The 23630-nt window shown below is 37.7% G+C and overlaps 1 protein-coding gene across 1 annotated transcript in view; it reads left to right on the top strand.

The window, feature by feature from the left end:
* The window catches only part of CHN2 (chimerin 2), a 156951-nt gene that overhangs the window by 61418 nt on the left and 71903 nt on the right, over positions 1-23630 (top strand). Inside the window, exons 2-3 of the mRNA XM_065752490.1 lie at positions 3531-3569; positions 12040-12095. Coding sequence (XP_065608562.1) covers positions 3531-3569; positions 12040-12095 — 95 coding nt within the window. The remainder of the gene's footprint in view (positions 1-3530; positions 3570-12039; positions 12096-23630) is intronic.

The following is a 23630-nucleotide window of genomic DNA, read 5'->3' as shown; positions in this document are numbered from 1 at the left end:
TGTCTTTCACAAGTGCTTCCAGAAAGGTGGCACCTTTGGTTCAGAGCCAAGTGTGGAGAAGTACAAGGCTTGAAGTCCATGGGCAACTTAGCTTACTCTATAATTAATGTAAGCTTCATTTCTCAGAAATGGCTCAAGAATGGCTCCAAGTGTAGACAATTTATCATGCATCATTTACATCATTAGTCTTCTGTCTTCCTTGGAAGCATTCACCATTCCTTCTACCTTTCTGTTTTACCAACTTCTGGTTATTTTCTTATTCCTAATAAATACTGAGCTTTTCAACTGTTACGTTTTGAAGGATTGAACTAGTGGTATTGCCTGTAAGACTCTTCATGACTTCGAAGTCCCTCATTCCAGTTTTGCCACGTCACATTTTTCCGGTATGGGAGCAGTGTGAGGACTCCTTGGGTTTTTATGTTTTTTGCATTTCTAATAGTGTTGATATTTAGACCCGAAATAAGGAAAAATGGTCTAAACTTCTGGAAATTGTATAGTTTATTCAGGAAGCCTCTCTAAACTGAGGTGTATTATAGTTGACCCAGTGACATTTGGTTGAGCTTTTCAGAACTCATACTCCTTTTGTGCTTTCAGTTTCTCCTGTGGCAGCTGCTTTTGACCTTGTGTCTTTCCTGAATTTAGACATGTCGCTGTTGAAAGTCTGAACCCCTCAAGAAAGCAATGAAATGAAAGAACCTTCCTGTCTTATCACCTGAGAATATGTCACTGAAATCTTTCTTCACATATTGCCTGTCACAGTTAGGATAAGCCTTATGATCGAGGTTCACATCAGGAATATAGTATCATGGGAGAACTCAGGGTACTTGTCATTTGTGCCAAGTCAGATTTATTTTTTGATTGATTTTGGCTCAGTATGCAGATCAAAACAGAGGTATGTGTTCCTTGCTTGAGGTCATTACCACATCCAGAATTGAACACAGAAACTGAGGGATTTGAGGTGTCACATACTTGATGCACTGACCACTGAAACTATTACTGGTAATCTCTATGAATGTGCTATATTAACCCCAGTGAAGGAGAATGAAGCACAATTTAATTAGTAGAACCACCTTAGAGTAAAACGGGAATAACATTAAAAAAACAAACAAACAAAAAAACAGCCATCCCATGCCTACAGAGGTACCCAGTGGTCTCCTTCCACAAAGCGAGCAAGGCATCAGTAACTGGACTCTGCTAATCATTTCCCTGATCCTTAAGCATGACCCCTCTCTCTAGTTTGTATTTAAGCTAATTGTTTTTATCTCCCTGCAAATGGATATCATTAAACATCATGCACAATAGCTTGACAATAAACAACATTAATAATATCGCCTGTGTTGTGTTTTTTTCTTTGGGCTTTAAGATGCTATCAGCTGGAGGATTTGGAGAGGATGCTGCAGTATGTTGTGAGGCAGAATGTGGAGCTGGTGACCCATGTTTTTCCTCTAAGCATACTGCCCTGTAGAGTTACTCATTTCTGACTGTTCTGGGCTGACAGATTAATAACCATGACAGATGTAGCATTATCAGACAGTTTTGTTTTATGTCCATCTCCAAGATGATTGTTTTTTACCTAGGCTATGGTGCTTCCACACCATCAGTCTGTCTAAAGCTAATGAAGCACTTTATGGCTACTTGTAGAGCAGCTTCCATTGTTCAATTTCACGTGCTGTTTCTAATTAATTTGCAAGATGATAGCAACAGCTGATAATCATTTTTTCATTGTTGATCCCACTATTATTTCCTTTGTGGAGTCACCAGTATAGATAATCCAATATTTGCGTTATCTCAATGTTTCTCCTATTGGGGAAAAAACAAAACCTGTTAATAAGCAAATTCAGAAATCCTATTGCAGTAGTAGGTAAGTGTGTAATATAATACACGGTATTATGGTTTTATAGTAAACTATATAGAGAGCAACAGATGTATAGAAAAAAGCCTGAGTGATGCATTACTATCTAGTGTGAGAGGAGAAAAATTAACCTGCTCTTGCATGAATAAATTTCACTGGTCTCATGAATAGCTTCACAGAATTTAAAATAATCCTTCCGTATAATGAATTTGCAAGCTAATTACTCTTGGATTGCCACAGTATGATATAACTCTGTCAGTCTGGAAGTGTTTAAAATTTTGCCAAAGTTGTGAAGTGGATCCAGCTGAAACCAGAATTGAATGGGTTTCCTAATCAATATATCTGCAAATTGTTGCAGTGTGTTATTCCGGGCAGTATATGTGATAATTGCTGTGTTTTATCCCTTTTTTTAAAAACAATAGAGTTAGAAGTGGCAGATGGTAGTTAGCGATTAACATTCCTAGTAAACAAACTTTTGCATGGATATATTTAAAGTGGTTGTGTGTATATAAATAGACAGGGAGCATGAGCTATGCAAGTATAATTGAATTACATTAGCATAACTTAAGTAGGTTTGGTAAATACCAAACACCTTAATTAACTTATACAGTATTAGGAGGTTAATGATATACTCCTGCTACAAACGATTCTTCAAAGTGTTTGGCAACATGGCAGTTCAGAGCCAAGCTAATTCATGGTACCCCACCCTTTGGAGCTGATCTATGGCAGTTTAGTTAACTCTTGCACTTCAGACCTAGCCTCTGCTGGGATTTCTGGACGTGTAAACAACAACCCTCCTTAGGAAGGGCTGGAAAGCTCCCTGTGGAGTGAGGTTTGTGGTCTTGTGTACTCAACATGGCACTGAAGTGGTGCTGGTCTCTGTTCTAGCCTGGAGAGCCTTCTACACTCTGGGCTCTCAACATGATTTTATTTTATCTCAGACTCTGCAAGCTTGCACTTTTAAACAGAAACTCTGATCACTCTGTCAAAAATTTGTTCAGCAGCATTATACAACTCTTGCACTAAGAAAAGATAAGTCTTCTTGTTTCATCGGTTGATAAGAACAATTACTATCTGTCTTCAGCTGCAGTATTTGCAATCCTTCCTCTTTCTAACTTTTTATTTATATTTTTTTGCTGATGTAGTTTCTGGAAAATATGCAAATTGCATCCCATAGTCACTTCAAGAAATATAATTTAATGTCATTTTTGGAACTGTCAAATCAATATATCGGAGCCCAGTGTGAGATGTGCATCTTCTTAGTTACTGACACTTACTCTAAAATCTGACTAGTGGAGTTAGAAGCCTGGTTGAAAACCAGTAGTAAATGCCTGTGTCTTTATCATGCTGAGTAATGTAAACAAAGAATGTTGCTACCAGTCTAGCTAATTATTTTAAAAATACTGCTGACTCAGGAAACTATTTGCAAATTGGTAAGAAATTAATTCCTGTTGTATTTGAATGATTTGGAAAAAGCACACTGGATCTACAGGTGGTTGGAATTTATATTTTTCACTCACATAGAAAACTGTCCCGTAAATGAGCCAGCATCTCTCTTGGGAAAGAAGCGTGAATTTTGCTGACAAGCTGAGCACCCTCAACAGAAAAAATGCATGCTGACAGTTTGACCCAGTGTCCAATTGACTGATTTATTTCTCCTTTTTTACTTCTATTTTAGATGCTGAAGAATACCAGCCTCCAATATGGAAATCATACTGTAAGTATATCAGAAAAATGAATAATCTCAGTACCTTGCCAATGTCACTGTATACCTTTTATCTATCTATCTGTCTGTCTGTCTGTCTGTCTTTGGGGGGGGTGACAACTGTCAAATATGACTGTAGAAATTACTAAATGGGACATTAAATGGGACAACAGTGAAACTTGAACTTGCTGGAGCCCTGTGGAGCAAACACAGCAGGGCTTTCAGTGACACATTCTCTGGGTTGCCACACTAATGTCTACGTCCTGTTTCATAGCTTTTCTGATGAGGACTCCAAAGGGAGCAGTTAATGCTTCAAGCATTTACTAAGGGGAATATTTGAGTATACTTGTCTTTTTATATGGGTTGTCAATTCACTTTCAGATAGTAATATTTTTGATCCTGAACAATATGTTTTTTGAAGTGGTTTAAAAATTAGCAGTCCTGTGATCAGTTCTTAGAACATTCCTCTTTGCTATTAGAGAAGTGGTGTTGAGTTCCATGCAGAAGTGAATATTTTGTGCTCTTTTTCACTTTGTACTTTTTAATAAATTAGCACAGTTGTGAGACAAATTACTTTTTAAATCCTTGTTAAAGATAGACTTCAAATTTGATCTTATTTTAAACTTTTGCAGAAACTTTAGTGAAACTAGCTTCAGGTGTTTTTCTGTTTCCCTCTGATTTCAGACACGTAGCTATCCTAAGCAAAAGTCTGCCCTCTTATTTTGGCAACTTCAGATTCAGTATAGCACTGTTACAGAAATGAAAGTATAAAAAGGACCACAGTAATTATATGCATATACATGTATAATTCTAAAGACTTGAGTAGACTTGTTGGGCTTGCTTTCATTCACACTGCAGAACACTTCAAGACACCACCTATGAGAGTGACATTCTACCTCATAACAGACTGGGATTCTTTCACCCAACATTTGAGTATGCCATTAAATTACAAAGATAGCTCAGAATGCTGTTTTCCAGATGTTTTTGTAGTTCCAATATTTTAAATATATTTGAAAAACTTTCTAAATATATTTATTTTAGTTGAACCAGTCTGGTGTACTTTTTAAAGCAGTTGAAGAAAAGTAGATGGTTGAGTATGTTCCTTTAGAATAAAAACCAAGCTTACACAGGGGAAGAACTGTTTACACAGGTTGATAGTGATAGGACAAGGGGGCATGGTTTTAAACTAAGGGGAGATTTAGGTTAGATATTAGGAGGAAGTTTTTCATGCAGAGGGTGGTGACGCACTGGGACAGGTTGCACAGAGAGGCTGTGGATGCCCCATCCCTGGAAACATTCAAGGCAAGGCTGGATGTGGCTCTGGGCAGCCTGGCCTAGAGGTTGGTGACCCTGCCCACAGCAAGGGCATTGAAACTAGATGACCTTTGAAGACCTTTTCAGCCCCAGCCATTCTATGATACTTAAAGTCAGTGGAAAAACTGTCACTGACTCTGACTAGACAAGGATGTTAATTGATAGTAAGGAAGCTTTCTATAGAGTAAAACAACAAAAACTAATAGGGAATAAGCATGTGCCTTTACGTACATTCTCTTAGTCACCTTACTTGTGCAGCAGGCAGGTCATTTCATGCAGTGAAAAAGTTTGGTTACATTTTCCTGAGAGTTTACAGATAGTCCTTAAAAAATGCACAAACAACAAAGCTAAAAGTATGAACTAACAGAATATGATTATATAATTTCCTATTTGGATATAAGTAGGATGCCAATATTGTGGCAGTAGCAAAGTCATCAGCATCTCAACCCCATGCATGGACTCAGGAAAAAGTTACCCAGCTCCAAAATTCAGATAGTTGTTTAAGCCTACAGAGACTACTTAGCCACAAACATATGTTTTTCATTGCAGTACTGGATAAAATACACTTATTTGCTCCTCTAGAAAAATTGCAGTTTGTTAAATTAGTTATAGAGATTATGACCAAGGGTAGCATTATTCTGTGATGCAATCTCCTCCTGTCTCGTCAGTTTTAAATGAGTATATGCATTTTATTCTTAGCAACCAGTGTTTTCTGCCTATTTAATGATTATTTTATGTGCATTTTAGCTAGCAATATTTTTCCATGTTTGCTAATATACTGTTAAAATACTTTGCATATGCTTTGGACTTATTTTAAATAACAGCTGCATAAATCTAGGTGCACTATGTGATCTTTTACTGACAATTATCAGTGCTTCAGCCCTTCCAGCTTCTCATCAAAGGCAGATTTTCTAGTTTGTGCAGGCGAAGTATTCAGTTAAACAGCATCCATGGGCAAGGGCAGGTTGAAGTGGAACAGCTTTCAGAATCCAGGTGTTAAAATTGGTATACTTCACAAGTTTGTTTCAGCTGGGTTTGGAAAAGATGCACAGATCTAATTCGGAAGATGTTCACGTGTTTATGAATAACTCTTTGAAGGAACGTAGGTTTCAGAGATCCATACTCTGTTGTGAAGTAATGTGGCAAGGTGCAGAGCCACAAAACTAAAGAATTCAGTGAAGCTTTCTCTGGCAGAAGGCAATGCATTTCTTTGCTGCTTTATAAAAACAGTGATAGGAATTTTTCCTCTCCATTGGAGCATCCCTGGGCAATAGTCATAGATGAAATAGAAAACTTGAGTTCCTGGCACACTGCGGGTTAAAAAAGGTATGAAGACATTGGTGATGATAGTCCACCTTCTCTGGCAGAAAAGGAGTAAGTGTTGACTTCTGCGTGTCACCTCTATGTTGCCTGCACAGAGCAGATTTTATAATTAGGCATTCCTTTCTAAGATATTTGCCTTGCTCCAAAAGTAATGCCTCCTATTTATTTCTTGGAAACTACAACAAACACAAAGAACACAGTGACACGGTTTGATAGAGCTAATTCACAGCTAAAACACACTGTGTTCTGACATAGTCACCACCAGCAGCTATGCATTTTCATCAGCAATGAACAAAAAGGACCTGCATGCCTTTCTTCTGAAAATCTACACCAGCAGATGACCCATTGTTTTACAGCTGCTATGATGGTGACATTGCTAGGAAAGCATTACTCACACAGTCCATCTTTCATCACCCTGAACAGAGGGAAGTTAGAAGTTGACAAGTCCAGACTATACGTTGGGTGTGGTAGGACAGTCCAGCCATGGCTGGCAATGTGCTCCACAGTCCTCAAACTGATATAAGCGCTGGTGTTACCATGCTTCAAGAGAAAGGTTGGCATTTTCTTTGGTCTGACTGCCTGTTTCAGCCTTCAGCTGAGTCAGTGTCACAATGTAGTGTTTAGAGCTGATGATTTGTTTGAGTCCGAGGAAAACCAGAAGGATCACCCATTTCCTACTGTACATTGCTTTATCTGCTGAGGACTGTGACTTCAACATTTTCTTTGATGAGGAATTCACATATTGCTACTCCATGGACTGCTGTTCTGAACCTGGCTCATAGTGGTGGCATCACAGCTCTTCACCAGTAATGATGTGATCCAGGAAACTGACACCTTCAGCCTCATTGTGGGTCAGTTGGTCCTAACAAACCTGCATACAATGTTCTTTCTGTCAGCATTTGTGGGAGCCACCTGGTGCAATTTGCAGTGTTCCAACATTGCCACCATCATTTCCAGTGCACTGAAGCAGGTATTAAGTTCCATGCACAGATCCCTGGTTGTAATCTGCTGATTTGTGTGGATGAGCTGATTGTGATACTCTTCATTTTGTATTATGACAGCTGTGCATGGCCATCTGGAACATGGCTTGTTTTTCATGATGCTGTTGTCACTGCTGAAATGCACCACCCACCATCTCATTGTGCTTGCATCCACTGTTTGGTCTCCATAAGTATTCAGAAAGTGTCAGTGAATGTCACTGGTGCCATTTTTTCTTCACAGAGGAACTCAGTGTCACGTTTTTGCTTCATATGCACTTCCATGTCAGACACTGTTTTGTCAGACTGCCCCTCTGCTGCCATCTGTCACATGGCAACTACATGTAATGGAGTACTATTGGGAAGGTTTAACCTCTACTGCCATACCACCAACATCAACGTCTGACACCATGGGCTAACATAATAAAACAGGAGGCATTAATTATAGATCAGCCGGTGTTACATTAGAGGATTTACCTTATTTATTCTGGGGGACAAGTCTCATCCTCTTTCTGGAACAAAAGATCTATGTGTATTATAACTAGTTATATTATATCTCAAAGCAATGTTCCCTTAGAAATTCTGTAATCAAAGTTTTGTTTCCTCCATGCACTCCCATATTATTATGATACTATGAATGTTGGCAAGCTATTTGAATTATTAAGCTGATAAAAAATGTTCAAGGGGCATTTAAAAGATTCTTGCTTTTTTCCTATCACAGTGCTGCATTTTTGTTCAATATTTTGTCCTAATAACACTGCATGTTTTGCTTGCATCTGATGCTGGACCAAAAAGTTACTTCCAGTCCGATGCTGTTCTCTAAGCAGTAATAATACATTTTCTTTTTGCATGCTGTTGACTTTTTATGAGGTTAATTTTCTCTGGGCTAGAATAACAATCCATCATTTTGTTCAAGTGTAATCTTTTTCATAATCAAAGTGAGTTTGTCTCTAACCTGCCTGTCAGTTCTAAATGCTGAGATAGACTGGGTCAGATGTCAATCACTGCTTACCACTGTATTAAATGTTTTTATATTATTTCAATCAACCATATCCTTATGAATTGGATTCTGTTGTAAGATTTTCAGCAGTGATGAGGGGGAAATGAGGTAGAAAAACAAGGCTAGGATGTCACTGGAGGAAGTTAGTAAGGAAGGGTCACAATCTTCCTGAACTTCTGACCATCCAACTGGAGTCTGCTGAGGTCTTGACAGTGTGTCAGTCCAAGCAGTGAGTGCCCAGAAAATATAATGAAATCAGGCAGAGCTGTGGGATGTTCTGCGCTTCTGAAATGAGGTCACTTAATGAGGTGTCTGTGCTCATTGGAACTTAGCTGTAGGGCACGTTTTTATCGAGTCACCTTAGCCATCATATTTCACTTGTATTCATACCTCATCTGGAGATTTTCACATAGCAATCATTTGAAGCAGTAACAGGAGAGAACCTTTCTGGAGAAGAGCACAGCTTTCTATACTATCGTACTTGCTTTCCCTGTAATGCCTCAGTCTATGGAATATTGTCTTTCCTAGCTCTTCACTTACCTGCCCATTCACTGTTTTTGCCTCCTTCACCATTGCCTTGCTGCGCATTGTTCCCGAGTATTCTTTCCTGTCCTTGTTGTTTCTCTCTCGTTAAACTGTTTGGAATCTCCTCACCATCATGCCAGTGATGGGTCTCAATCCTTTCTTTCCGTTCCCAGTATGTTTTCTCTCCTTCAGCCTTCTGGTTCTACATCTTTTTCCAGTAGTTCTATGTCTGTCATTTTAATGTCTTTCCATTTAAAGTTAATATGACCAAATATGGATTTGTTATCTTTCCCAGGAAACCCTTTCCCCTTCACAGTGTTTTCTGTGATTATCAACAGACACAAACTCTGTTGTGCTTGTTCCCAGGGCCCTTTTCTCATCCTGCACGCTTAAGGCAGCATGTAGATTACTACTATACAAATAAATAATAATAATAATCTTATTTTATTTTCCTTTCTAAATTAGATATTCATCTAAGTTCAGATTATTGTGCAGATTAATTACCTGAGAATGACAGCAGTCGTCTTCAGTCTATTCAAAACACAGTTATTAGGATGACTTGTGTTACTAGTACCCATCATGAATTCCTACACTGATTGATCCCACTGCATCCTATCAGTATACACTTTTCTATGTTTGCTTTCAAATGTCTTGTATAACCACCCTTTCTTGTTAGACATTCACAGAATCACAGAATTGCAGGGACTGCAAAGGACCGCTGGAGATCATCTAGTCCAGCCCCTTGCTAAAGCAGGTTCCATAAATAAGTTATACAGGAGAGTGTTCAGCTGGGTTTTGAATATCTCCTGAGAAGGGCACTTCACAGCCTCTCTGGACTGCTTATTCAGTGTTCCATAACCTTCAAAACAGAAAAGTTTTTCCTCATGTTTGAGTGGAATGTCTCAATCCATCTCATTGTCCATTCATCTATGCCACGCTTCCTAAGATTACCTGCAGGGATGTTATGGGAGACAAAGCCAAAACCTTTGCTGAAGTTAAGGTAGAAAACAGTCAATGCTCTCCCATCATCTATGCACCCAGTTATGACATTCTAGAAGACTACTATATTGATCAAGCATGATTTCCCTTTAGTGAATCTGTGTTGACTCCTGATAAACTACTTCTCTTCCATTTGCATGGAGATGACATCCAGAAAAAGTTGTTCCATTTCCCCCTTAGTTTTGTGAAATGCTGACTCTTCTCCCAACTTTGATTCTCTGGTGATATCAATTACATCCCTGGGCAATCTAAACTAACGTCTGATTTCACAAATTTAGTAGTTGGCAACCCTACGTGCAGCAGGGGCACTGGAACTAGATGGACTTTGAGGTCGCTTCCAACCCAAGCCATTCTAGGATTCTGTGATCAGCCTCAGTGATCCTTTCAGACATTTCAGAGAGCTTTTTACTTTTGTCATTTCTTCTAAGTGCAGCATGTCAAAACTGCGGCTTCATATGTGTTCTTCAGACCTATTTCTTCAACACCACAGCTATCATTGTTATTTTAGAAACAGCTTCATCAGCTTAATTTGCTCTGCCAATTAATATTTAACAGTTTTGATTGCTGAAAAATGGGATTTTTGTGAAATATAGTTTTTCAATTAAAATTTAAATGAATAAATTGGGGGAATGGATCTTTCATTTAAAATGTCAAGGAAGCAATCTTGTACTTGCAATATTTTGAATCCACAGAATACACTTCTTTACTGGAAAAGTATGGGGAAATTTAAAAAACAAATCCTTTTTTCTTTAATGTATTTGATATTAGGGATTGTGAGGTTAAGTGTCAGTACCTTGCTGAATGAGCTATTACACTAATTTCTAAGATTCACAAATGGTCTCTTAAAACTGTGATACTGAGATGCAGAATAATCAGAGTTTTAAAAAATGGGTTCAGATTTTTGAAGCATATTTTTCATGCTTTACTTGACAGTTCCTTTGGATACACAAATAATTTGATCAGGAAAGAATGAAAGGAAAGCTTTCAGTTTTACTTTGCAACATGGATTGGAAGAGGTAAAAAGCCCAGAAGTTGTGATAAATCTTCCATAAAAGTAGCAGTAGGTCTGGCAGTGCTTAGTGAAGCAGGTTAACTCTAAATTCTTAGTCCATATGCAGAGCTGGAGCACATACACAGGCATTAAAACCGACAGGGATATGAAGAGTTATGAACTCTCCTGTTGCATCCCTCCAATGAACCAGGGATGCAGAGATTGGGTTGGGAAAGGATATGGGGTTTTTTTCCTCCTTGACATTAGCAAAGAACAGACTCCCCAGAGTTTTCATATCCCCTGAGAGATTAACTTAGGTGCAAGCTGAGGACTTCTCACATTTAATTGCAGCTGTTTCTAGCCCTATTTAAAGAGAAGATGCAGAGGAGAAGGTGCTGAGGAGCAACACCTACCATTTCCATATCCTTTCTGTGAGAGGATTCCTGTATTTACCAGATCTACCAGCATTTCTTTTCCTTCCATAGTTTACCACCTTTTAGGGCATAATTCAGAGCTTTACAAGCATTGTAAAGAGCCCTTCCCTAGAAACTTGGTCTTTAAAAAATAAAAATAAAACCTCCAAGGCACAGTATGATCTTTCCAAATACAGCACACAGAAGGCCTTCCTCAAGGGAGGTAATCCCAGCCTTTGGGATTTTTACTGGAGTTATAGAGAGACAGTCTGTCTGCTCAGGAATTGATTACTGTCACTGTATGTCAGCTCCCTCTCATGACTTTTGAGTGGAAAAGAGGGGAAGGATCTCATTAAATACCTGAATGAAAGAGGCTGGGAGCCAGGGTTCAGCAGCTACCCCTGGTCTCAGCTCTTTCTCCGGCAGTCTTTAGAAGACTGGCAAAATTGATCCTGGGCTGTTTGAATGTGCCACAATTGTTCTGTTCATTTTCTCATAATGAATCACCAAGAAATCTTAAAAAAAAATAAAAATTATGAGATGATGGTGAGCCCTTTCAAAATGGGCTGAACTTTTCCTTGCCCTATTGAAAAAGTACAGATGCTGCTAGTAAGCATTCTGTTCTTCAGACAGAATATGCAAAAGTGATCCTGAGATACACCTGAAAAATCCTTCTAGACTTTTTTTTTTTATTTTGCTGTAAAGATAATAACAATTGCAAAATGGAATAATGATTCTCATAGTTAAAATAATGTTCAGTTTTACTAGTTTGCAGGTTAGCAAACTACTCATATTTTCATATAAATGACTTGCCTGAATAACTCAGTTTGCTGTCCACATTTGCATTTTTCTCTGTAGCCTCTGGCTAAAAGACTCATCTGAATAAAAGTTTGTGTATGTTGCAGTCTTCTAATTATCTGCACATTTTTGTCTTTGACAGTGTATCAGTTACAACAAGAGGCACCACGTCCCAAGAGAATCATCTGTCCTCGGGAGGTCAGTTCCTCTTTCACTGTACCTTGTTAAGTCTGATGAATTGTCAGCAGCATCATTACCAAAAAATCTTTTGTACAGTCTGAGGATAGTATTCTCTTTAGTTTTTGTAAGCCACTATTTTATATAATCATTTTTCTTAAGTTGATTAATTGAAGCAGATTAACACTTGCTAATACAAATACTCCTAATACATTGCTTACTGTACTCTCTGTATGCTACCTCAAGTTTTTTTGTTTGTTTGTTTCTTTATCAAAATGGAACAGCAGAAGATGTATTTTCTGCCTGCGTCCACTTATTAAAACATATGTGATATGTTTCAACATGATTCATATCTTTACGATTTGTTGAAGGTATTTTGCCAAAATTTAAGTTCAAGTTCAAGCAAAAAATAAGGTAAAATAGGTAGCTGGAGAATTTGGCCCTCACACAAGTGCTTTAAAGATTGAAAAATTTTAAGAAATACATAGGACTGAACATTTTACTTGTTCATCTTGTCTCCTGTTTTCTTTTTCTGTATTTCTTCATTTTTTCTTAGTTAAATTTGTCAACTCCTCAAAATGCCCTGTGTAATAGTAATTGAAAACATATGTAGGCTTCTCTGCTCAATCAATAAAACTGTGATAGCCTTATCTTCTGTAATATCAGGTACAAATTTTGTGCAAATAGAAATGTAACGCTTGTAATAGAAATACTGAACGCACAAAGTGATTACGTGAGGTATGAAAGATTGTGTGAAAGGAGATGGAAACTGGATCGTTGCTATGATATATGGCTCTTTTTTTGAAACATTATCCTGAGCTTTGACCTGCTTTCCCACACTGTGTACCCACTGAAGTAGAGCTCTAGCACGATGCTATGTCAAATATTAATGGATGCAGACTCAGGGCAGTTTTGTGGGGGGCAGAAGGTTTTGTACCAAGGCACAGGTAGATGAAGTGAGTTTTCCAAGGTCATGAAACAGTTATTGCAAGGTCAGGAACTGAATCCATTTTTCCCAAGCCCATGGAGCACCTTCACTAAAAGGCCATTGCACTTTTTTCTCAAGTGCCATATAACAGCTGTTTCAGAGCAGGATCTTGGCCTTAGATGGAAAGTTTTCAAGCTCTGTTTCTTCTGGATGTTCCCAAGACATACAACCACAGGATGGTCAGAAAGGCAAACAAAACTTGGGAGTGAGTGAACCCTCCCATCGTTCTTCCTCCCTGGCAAAAACAAAACTCGTGGAGAAAGAATTCTCAGGGCTACAGCATGCTCTGCACATGTGTGCTGCAGGGCTTTAGCAAGACTTGCCTCTCCAGAATTCTTGTGTCAAAACAACGAGTCAGTCTCTGTGGCTGTGGTATTTCCAAGAAGAGAAAGTGTTAAGGTTTTTGCTAAATGAGTATCATACAACACGTATTAAGCCATTACTGACTTAGCTGAAAATATTTAAGGTAAAGTTGGTATTTCCTTGCAGACCTAGAGGATTTTCTTCGTGTGAGTCAACAGCTTATCCAAGTTCTTACTTAATTTTGTCATGCTGCAAGTGTTTTGAGGAAGAACTTGTCTTCAGAAAATCTTATTAAAAAAACATAGACTTCTGAGGAACCCTTGGCTACCATTTGAACTCATTTTCATAGGAATATTAATGGCTTAGTCTGAAGGAAATTAATCCAAAATTTGTTATGCCTTCTCAAAACATTTTTACCTTGCCTACATGAATGAGAATTTGGATCAAGGTAAAATGTGATTGTAAAGTATAATAGCAGTAGTATTCTTGCTCTAGAAACAGAAGTATCTACAAAAGTAAGTGGAATAGGTGTGGAACAGTGAAATCTTCTCCATTATACTATATTGAAATTGTTTCCTTACATACAAGAACATATGTTGTTATCCTTTGCTTCCCTTTCCTCATGTTTGAAGACTATACATTATTTAGTTCCTGTTCAGGAAGATCTGCAGAAGGAAGCAAAAGATCGTATTGTATTAACAAAATGAATAAATAGTTGGCAAAGCAATGCACAGCAAAGTAAGTCAGAAAGTCTGATTCATATAATGTGAGTTTGTTTCTGACTAACCATTTTAGTGGCTCACTTTGTGCACTGACAGCTGTTCTATTTTGATCTGATGTTTTTTTGTTGCCGTTATTTGTGGGTTTTTTTTAACTGAAAATAAGAAACTTCATTCAAAAGGTGATCTTTTATTGAGTTCTTGCTACTTCAGTTTTACATCTTTGTGCAGAACAACAACCTGACTTATAGAAACAGATTATCTGGCCCCAAATAATATAAATATAAATATAAATATAAATATAAATATAAATATAAATATAAATATAAATATATAAATATAAATATAAATATAAATATAAATATAAATAATATAAATATAAATAAATATACTACACTGGTGATTTGCTTTATTTTCTCTGTATTTATTTTTCAATATAAGTTGGGACAGGGTCCTGATGTCTGGATTGTTCCTTATGGTACTTATTATTGGCTCTGAATAAATAGAGCTGTGTAGTGCTGTTACAGAATATCACAGATTATTTTAACGAGAAAATTCAGCACTGCATTCTCATACAACATATTAGCATCTCCTTGACATACAGATTGTAGGGTGGGTGTATTCATTGCTTTTCTTCATTTTAGTTTGACACTAGTGTCTTCTAATAATTGCACAGGCTTGTTTCACTAAAAGCTGTTTTATTAGTATTGGATTTCTATCAGTTGCATAGAAAATATCTGAAAATCTAGTTTATTGTCATCAGTGAGAAAATATCATAATTGGCAATATGATAGTTATTTAGCCTGCAGCATAGTGCTCAGCCAACATCTGGAGAGCAAGTGTCAGCAGGATGTGTGAATGACAGTGAAAAGATCTCTCTCTCCATGTGAATATAGGAACTGGACTTTGTTGAGGGTGTTCTCTTGTGTAATTTAGGATTCAAATTACTTCAGGCAAATGTGGTAAAAATTGCAAACTATCTGAAAACCTTCATGCTCATGGGAAGATGTCTTTCATTCATAATTGCTGAATTCTGCTTGTTCTCAAGGAAATTAAGGAATCTCCTGAAAACAATATCTGTAGAACCAAGAGACAGACTTGTGAAGTGTTGGTTGTTTTTGCTTTCACCACTTGGCACTTTCATCATTCATCTCTCTTTTCTACTGCTGTTTTCCACGCTTTCTGCATTCATTTGCTCCTCCATTTCCTCTGCATTGCTCTGCAGTCACAAAGGTTTTAGCCTCAGATCTCTGCAGTTCTACCATCTGATTTGTGTGGGTTTCCTGATTAACTATACTGTGGAGACAGAAATCCCCTCTCCCGATACGCAACCAACCAGAATAAAAGCTGGGACCTTAAATAAAACATGAACATGTATATCTTTGTGTCTTTGAGCTTTGCAATCATGATTTTCTTTTCTGCCTGCATAAATATCTCGTCAGCAAAAGCAGGTTGTTCCTGCAATGGGAATCGGATTGAATGAACTGCTAGGGCTTCAGGTATCTAACGGCTTTTAATTAATCACCACTGGCAGCATGAGTAGTGTGAATATCTACCTTCCCAATAACATTGGATTCCTGCCAATATCCTCATTTATAACCATATTCCTTCCAGCGATGTTTTAATGATTTATTTTTTAAATAGAAAAAGTTTAGTTTAAAAGCACCATTCAGGTGGAATGTAGCTCTTAAATATTGTGCTCGCAGATGCAAGTGTGATGATAGGTGCCAAAGGATCAGATTCATTTTGTGAGGAAGCCATATTATAAAGCATCTGTTAAGATTTTGTCTACCAAAACGGTGATGAAAAATGGCATTCACAGAAAATAATTCAAAACTTTCTGGTTTTATTATGAAGTATCTTTTCTTTAATTTATTTTTAAGAAACGGTTCAGTAGCAGTCTATTCAAAATTAAAATATATTTTAAAGAAATGAAAGCTTTAACCAAGTAGAAGTATGAAAGAAGGCAGCTGACGTTATTTGAGAATATATTTGATAACTACTGATACACAGTAGGCACAGGTTACTTGTATAACATCATTCAGTTATTCATACCTCTGAATGCCACTCCTTTTCCAGGAAAGTCTTAATTGCTGACAGCATTTTTTGAGGCTGGTGAGTTCATCTGCATTAGACCCTTAATATTCCTAACAGTGTTTTGGCCAAGGCAGTGTCAGCAACAGTGAGAAACTTCTCTGAATTTCCCCAGTGTAGGCAAAGCCTTAGAGCCTCAACTTATATTATTATGTAGAAAGATGTCAGTTAATTGCCTTCCTCCTTGTTCTGAATTACAAATAGGTTGCATCAGAAGCAGAAATGATTTTCTCTGTCTTTAAAGCATCAAAATTATGGTTCTCTGTTGAAAAGCAAATATGATTACAAAAAGGGAATCATTCTGTGGAAAAAATATATAGCTCAATTTATTTATTTATTTATTTTTCTTTAAGTGATTCTAAGAGACAAAATAATAATGACATATCTAGACAATGCTGCTGAGAATCTTAAACCGTATGGAGGGTCAGGAACTGTTTTGACCCTCTGGATATCCATTACTGAGATTCATCAAAACAAGTATATAGTTAGAGGCATTTCACAGAGCATTACTGTTGAAATGGTCACTAGCAGGTTTATAATTATATTTCCATCTCATACTGTACTACGTACATATGCAATTATTGCACATCTCCAAAACTGAACCACTGCAAATTGTTCTTTACTTGGCTATCTGCAAAGAGTTGTCTTGAAGCTGGGATTCAAGCTAATAAACAACAGAGTTAGCATGGTGTGAGTTAAGCAACAGCAGGATGGAAAAATGCTTTAATGAAAAAAGCTTTTGTCAGTCCAGCTTTCAGGTACAAGAATATTTTATATTTGTACAAAAGAAAAAAAAAACTTAAGCAGTCAGTTCCATAATTAGGTAAACTTGAGCAAGGTTATTGAAATTAAGCCTTATGTGACTGCATAATAAGTATTTAATCATTGCGTTGTCTTTCATGAGTTTCCTTACCCTGCTCACTTAATGACCTTTACAAGTTGACTGTTTTCTTCTCTGCCCTCTTATTTCTAAGAACAATGTCCATACTGCAGTGAAGTACTTGAGAGTTGTAAATTGGCCATAAAATTGATGGTAAATAATGAGAGTAAATAAGAATTTTTATGGTATTTGTTCAAATCACTCTACTGCAGAAAGTCAGGTGGTGCCATAACAAGGTGTTTCTTACTGTCAGTCCCAAGAGATTATTTAGAATTATTCAGAATATTACATTATCTTTTCCTTAGAAGGAAACCTCAGAACACACACAGTGACACTCTGAGATACCCCATTAGCCAGCAATTAATTGAAAATGAACAGAGTTTTTCTGAAACCCTTTCAGTAATGAAAATGTTTATACATTTAAGACATAAGGAGGCGTATACCTTCATGTTCTTACAATGTTGCTGCTGCTTTAATTATGTTTTTAAAATCCTGTATTTCTGATAGAAACAAAAAATAACAAAGAGGACACAGCGGTAGTCTGAGGGCTGCAAGTGGAGCTTTAAAACAGTTTTGAATAGACACTGGTCTATACATGCATATATATAGCTTGTCAAAGAATGATCAAATCAGTCAGTTACACATGTCTGTTTGGAATGCCAAAGAGAAGTAGGTATGATCATAGTGGAGTCTTGTATTAATTTCAAACAAGGACTCCTGAATTTTCAGGGCTCAAAATGAAAATTCAGAAGATTTGCAATTTAAATTTTTATTTGCAACTTTGTTCCCAAAATATTTGCATTTCTTTTTGAAATACAATAGTTTAACATGTACTGTCATATTTTAACTATACTCTCCTGCTTGGCATTTAGCAGGGAATCTAATAAGACCTCTACATTTTTCCAATCTGGGAAATGTAGCTAGCAGGAGTCAAGCTTCTTCATCCCTCCTCAGAATTTGAAGATAACCTGACTTGAGAGATGTCTGCTGTTCCCAGGTACAGAGAAAAATATTAATAGAGTCCATGATGGAAGGATAACTGAGTTAATGCTAGTGCTTTTGCTTTCATCCTTCCACTGACTCCATGGACAGGTGTTCCCCTGGTGTAATGAAGTAACAGTACATATCACACTCCATAATGTGGCTTATTCAAGGCCCAGTCCTCTGAATTTTCCATCTACTCCTATTCACTCTCACTTTACATATCTAGTTTCCTGATTTTCCTTCCTCATCCCCTGCCCATGGTTTCAAACTGATTTCTAATGACTGATTTCTAACCAGTCTCTGACAGATGGTTGCAAATTTTTCTTAAGTAATTTGCAAGCACTTTCTACAGGTCCTTTGCTGAAGGGATATGTTTTTACATCAAATTGTAACAGTGTTCTGGTTAGGAATATGACATTTTGGGGATGTGCTAATGCTGATAACATAACAGTGCATTTGTGAGGTTATACTATGGACAGTTATGACATGTGACAGTTTTAGGGTTTCTCTGTGGTTACAGAAGCACAAGCAGCACTTATAACATTGTTAGGGCTTTCTGCATTTATCTATTGCTGTTGGGGAAACTCATGGTTTTCTTATCAAAGATGTTTGAACATGACCTCGTCTCCCCTGACTATTTAGCAGCAGCCTACCCGACTAAGATTTATTTCAGTTTATTTTAGCTTATGTTCACAAGTACATTATTTTATTGGGTAACAAAATGTTTGTATTTTCTTTTCTTGTCCAATTATGCTTTTCCATGTTAAAGCTGAATGTATACAGAAATGTATACCCTTTTACTAACTGTGGCAAATGTCAATGTCAGGTAAAATTGTATCACCTTCTAGAGTTTAAAGTATTTTGTCTGTTGTATTGATTACTGTATGCTGGACTGAGGGAAACTTGCTTAAGGTCACAGATAGGAAACTAACCCAAATTAAAAATACTCTCATAAGAGATGCTTTACAGCAGTTACTTTAAAGTTTGTTTCAAGCAAGCATGAAAGCAAACAAACCAACCTGACTCTTGTTAAATTCTTTGCTTTTAAAAATGACAGAAATAACCTTGATGGAATGGAAATTGGCCTGCAGTAGGTGTCATAGAAACAATCAGAGTGTGATGCACTGAGGAGGGATCCTTGTGCATCTGTGTTCTCCGTAGTTTACAGCAAGCCCTCTGACCACAGAACAGTGGTTAATAAGCACAGTCTTTTGAATTCTTCACTTTTGTCTTGACTTTTATATTCTTTCTTAACTTTTATATTCTACCTCACAGTGAAGAACTCCAATCTTATATTCTCCCCAGTAATGTAAGTTTTGCAGAAGAATATATGTATTCTTTAAGACAGCCAGCACAGTTTGGCACTTCAGTGTTATGCTATTTAGGTAAGCAATGACCAGTTCGTCACCTGTAAGCTTGGCCTTCTGCTCTGGAGTAATTCATTCTGTCCACTGCTTTCTCCCTGCTGTCCTGAGGTGGGCAAGAATGTGGCATTGCTGTGGCTTTATATGTGATTTATATTACCTTCTGCTCCTTCCTATCAGCCTGAGAGCAGACAGACACGAGGAACTGTCTGCATCATGCATATCATGGCTGGAGGAGAATCACAACTCTGCATCACAAAATCACAAAATTGAAGGGGTTGGAAGGGACCTCTAGAGATCATCTAGTCCAACCTTGATATATAAATCCTATATTTTTACACATTTTTATCCTTGTAAGTCTATTGCTTCTAGTCCTGTCTAGTAAGCGCCCAGAAAATGAAATTCTTAATTCCTCATGAAGAAGGCTGCCTTTCTTCCACCTGTCTGCTGCAGCCCCCTATGTCTTCTCTTTAGGTGATCTCTTTTTCACATCTTTCAAGTTTGGTGAATCCCCATTCATTCCATTAATTTGATTCAGACTTTCTTGAGACCTAGTACCCAAAGCTACACTCAGAATTCCAGCTGGAGGCCTTCTGAATGGAAATTGCAAATAGAGGATTACAAGAGGTGTCTTGTTGGCTGTACGTTTGTTTTTAGATCCCAATATGGTTTTGGCAGTTTTTGCAACATCCAGCTTCAGTGATTCATGCTCATTTTATGGTACATAATGATGCCAACGTACTTCTTTCTGGAAACCTGTCTAGTTGTTGCCTCTGTGGAATTTTTCAGTGCTTTTGACATCTCACTCCTAGCTGCTGTCTGAGCTCAGAGGCAGCCACAGTACCTCACTGTCTCGTGGCTCCATCATGTCCATAACACTCATGGTGGCTGCAACTCTCACAGGGAACGGAGGGTCAGCATTGAGTTCTCCTCTGTGTGACAGTGACAGGGCCCGAAGGAATGGCATGAAGCTGTGTCAGGGGGTTACGGAAGGGTTCTTCATCAGAGGGAGCTGGACATGGATCTGGCTGCCCAGGGCAGCTGTCACAGCCCTTAGCTGCTGGAGTTCAAGGAGTATTTGGACAATACTCTCAGATATATGGTCTGATTTGTGAGTAGCCCTGTGTGGAGCCAGGAGCTGGACTCAATGATCCTCATGGCTCCCTTCCAACTCAAGATATTGTATGCTCGTGTCTCCAAAATATCTGAACGTACTCACAAAGTTATGTGATCTGGATGGGCTCATCACTGAAGCTTGTCCCATCAGTTGTGCTGAATGCCACTGACTGGAAATCTTACGGGGCAAGGGCAGATTTTCATTAGGTATGCACATAGTGACTGTCTGTCCTTGGCCAGAGAGTACAGGTGTTGTTACATGGCTGCTATTTGTATAGCAAAATTAGGAACAGACTTTGTGACATGATGCTTTTCTCAAAATTAAGAGTTGCTTCTCTTGGAAGACATTGGAGCCAGCAAGCCTGAAAAAGTAGTAGTAAGAAAGTAAGGAAAAGGTGGTAAAAAAATGTAGACGAATATTCCCTTGAAAAAATAATTGTCTCCCAATTAAATTAAGAGGCATTGATGTAAAGTAATTGCTCCTTTTCAAAGGTAATTTATGTTCTAATTAATCTAAGGAGAAATTTATTTAAGACAAATTTGGAGGCAACAAAACCCCAGCACATTACAGAAGGAAATAAATACAGCATCGTTTTTTTACTCTGTTATACTTCTGCTAACGAGGGCTTAAAATTTTTCTTCATATTTTTCTGTCATTGATTCTGAGGCAGAAGTTTCCAGTTGAGTCATGACAATTTTGCCCAAAAGCTGAACAATTTGGACAATAAAATCAATTTTCTGTACAGTCTGCATCCTTCTGAAAACTTCTCTTCTGGACTTCTCTTTTACTGACTTGAAAACCATATTTATGGCTAATCAGCTAGAATTACTGAAAAATAAATAAGATTTTTCCAAACAAAAACTATATCTGATTAAAATTCCTTTGGGAAAATGTCTTGCTGTCCGCACTGCTTGACCGCACTGACATTTTAAACTCATGGATCTTGTTTCTCTGTTCTTTCTGTGTAATGGGGGAGATGAACAAAAAGCTACACACCTTTTTGTTTCCCTTTCCCTTTCATATCCTTCTTGTGGTTGTATTAAAGCAGTGGCTGAAATAGGTAGACTTGTGATGTTATATCATGCTGGCCCTTTTGAAATAGACAGATTGCTGTCCCAGAGGGATTTCTCAGTTTTCATCCCAACATTTCTTGACTTCAGTGTTGGCCACTGGATAAAGAAATATCTTTTGCAATGCAGCTGAAGGAAAATTAATTCATTTTTTAATTTTTGAATTAGAGTTATCTTATTTCTGTGGTCATACTTAGGAATTATTCAGGGTATCCCAAATCTTCAGTGCAGTGTGGCTTGGATGTAGCTGCTTGCGATGAAAATCTATTACATTAGGGCATATCACCTCCTGTCTGTGTGATTCCCAGTAGTTTTGTGATGAGTTATCTGCAGAGTGCTGTAGGATTTTAATACAATAATCTGTACATTAGCAGGAGTATGTCATTCTAGGGCTAAACCATCGTGGCCAAAAGAGAAGCCACAAATCCCAGAGCATTAAAATTCTGAAAACTTAAAAATTATGTGAAAGTAGTATATTGAATTAGCTTAGTTAGCTAGTGTGTTTCTATATAGAAGGCTTAGTTCTTTCTCAGTGTTGATGTTGAACTCCGGTGCAACTGATTCCATACCTTGAGGAATATATTGTAACATTGTCAAAAAACTTGTAAAACTAGATTAAGTGTACAAATGGTTTTTGTTTGTTTATTTTTAGGGGAGGGTAGGGGGAGGAAAGGGGTGAGAGAGGCAGTCAGGTTTGCCAGGGTAACAGTCAAGGATAGACAAGGGATAGACTGTGCAGAACCTCTCAGAATGATCTTCCAGATAAATGCCTTTGGAAGGCTGAGTTTCATTTGTCTTCGAGTGTGCTTCAATATTAGATGTTGTTGAATGTTGCTGGCTTCGTAGGACTGATGAACTATTACTGATTTAAGGCTATTTCACGACTGTTTTTATTTCCTGATCAATTTTGACATTCACTGATAATTCATAATTAATGCAGCTATGCATTTCAGTACTAATTTTCAGTGCTTTTCATCAGATTTCTGGAACAGTGGCCAGAAATGCCTGCTCTGCAACAACCTTTTTAGTTTGAGATTGTCCATAATACCTTTAGCCTGACTATCACTATCTCACATTTAACTTGAAAGCTGTCACTTTTAGTGAAGGCACAGAATCCATTTTGTTTGTCCTCTGTATGGGAGTAGTAAAAGCAAGTTAGAATGTTCTTTAAGGTAAACATATATTTTCACTAGTGAAGACCTATTATTTGGCATATGTTATTTGCCCTGTCCACGTAGGAGTCCTAAATGATTCAGCCCCTCAGATTTCTCCCCGTGCTGAATGTCTACAGAGTAGTGTTGAAGTGTTACATAAAACTACCTGAGAAATGTGATCACTTTTTCAGCAAGGAAATTGTGTGGACTGTATAGCAATTGATAAAAATGTTCTTTGTTGTCCTTTATCTATTAAAAATAAAAATAAAAAATTAGGTCTTCATGACCTCAGAATAAGGTTGTTTATTCTGGGCTCCTATGACTTGGAAGCAGTCGCTTGTCTACCTGTGGGTTTTCTGTTCTGTCCCTGTTGAAGGATTCTCTGTATCAGATCTGTCTGACTGTGTGCATGCACACTAATCCCAACTGAATTCAGTCACATTTGCCTTTTGGGATACAGGCTTTTCCTTGAAGCCTATACAGAGTCTGCAGTCAGTGCAAAGCAGAACTACTGGCTGCTTTGATACTTTTGAGTTTCTGCTCCATCCATTGTGTGGGCTTTAGGTTTATTTCCAAGTTCAATACAACGTTCTGAGTTTGATCTAGAGACCCTGATGTCATTTTGATCTTTTCTGTCACTCTAACTTTATTTCTTTGTGTTTGTTCCTAGCAGAGAAGTTGGTTTAGGAGCTTAATGATTATTTCAGGCCAAAGTTTGCAGTGAGCACAGAAGAAGAGTTTCTCTATTACAGTGTACCACAGCTTTTGTTTGTGTTCCTGGATAGTCTGGCAGATGTGCAGCTTCATTTCACAGAGCACTGCAATATCTTACTTGCCTAAAACAAAGCATTGACACTGTGGCTGCTTTAGACATGTGGATTCT

Source organism: Cyrtonyx montezumae, unplaced genomic scaffold (genome assembly GCF_038088225.1).
Source record: "Cyrtonyx montezumae isolate F1298 unplaced genomic scaffold, pur_monq_1.0 scaffold_8, whole genome shotgun sequence".
In the NCBI taxonomy this organism is placed as follows: Eukaryota; Metazoa; Chordata; class Aves; order Galliformes; family Odontophoridae; genus Cyrtonyx; species Cyrtonyx montezumae.
This window is presented reverse-complemented; position numbering and strand designations above follow the sequence as displayed.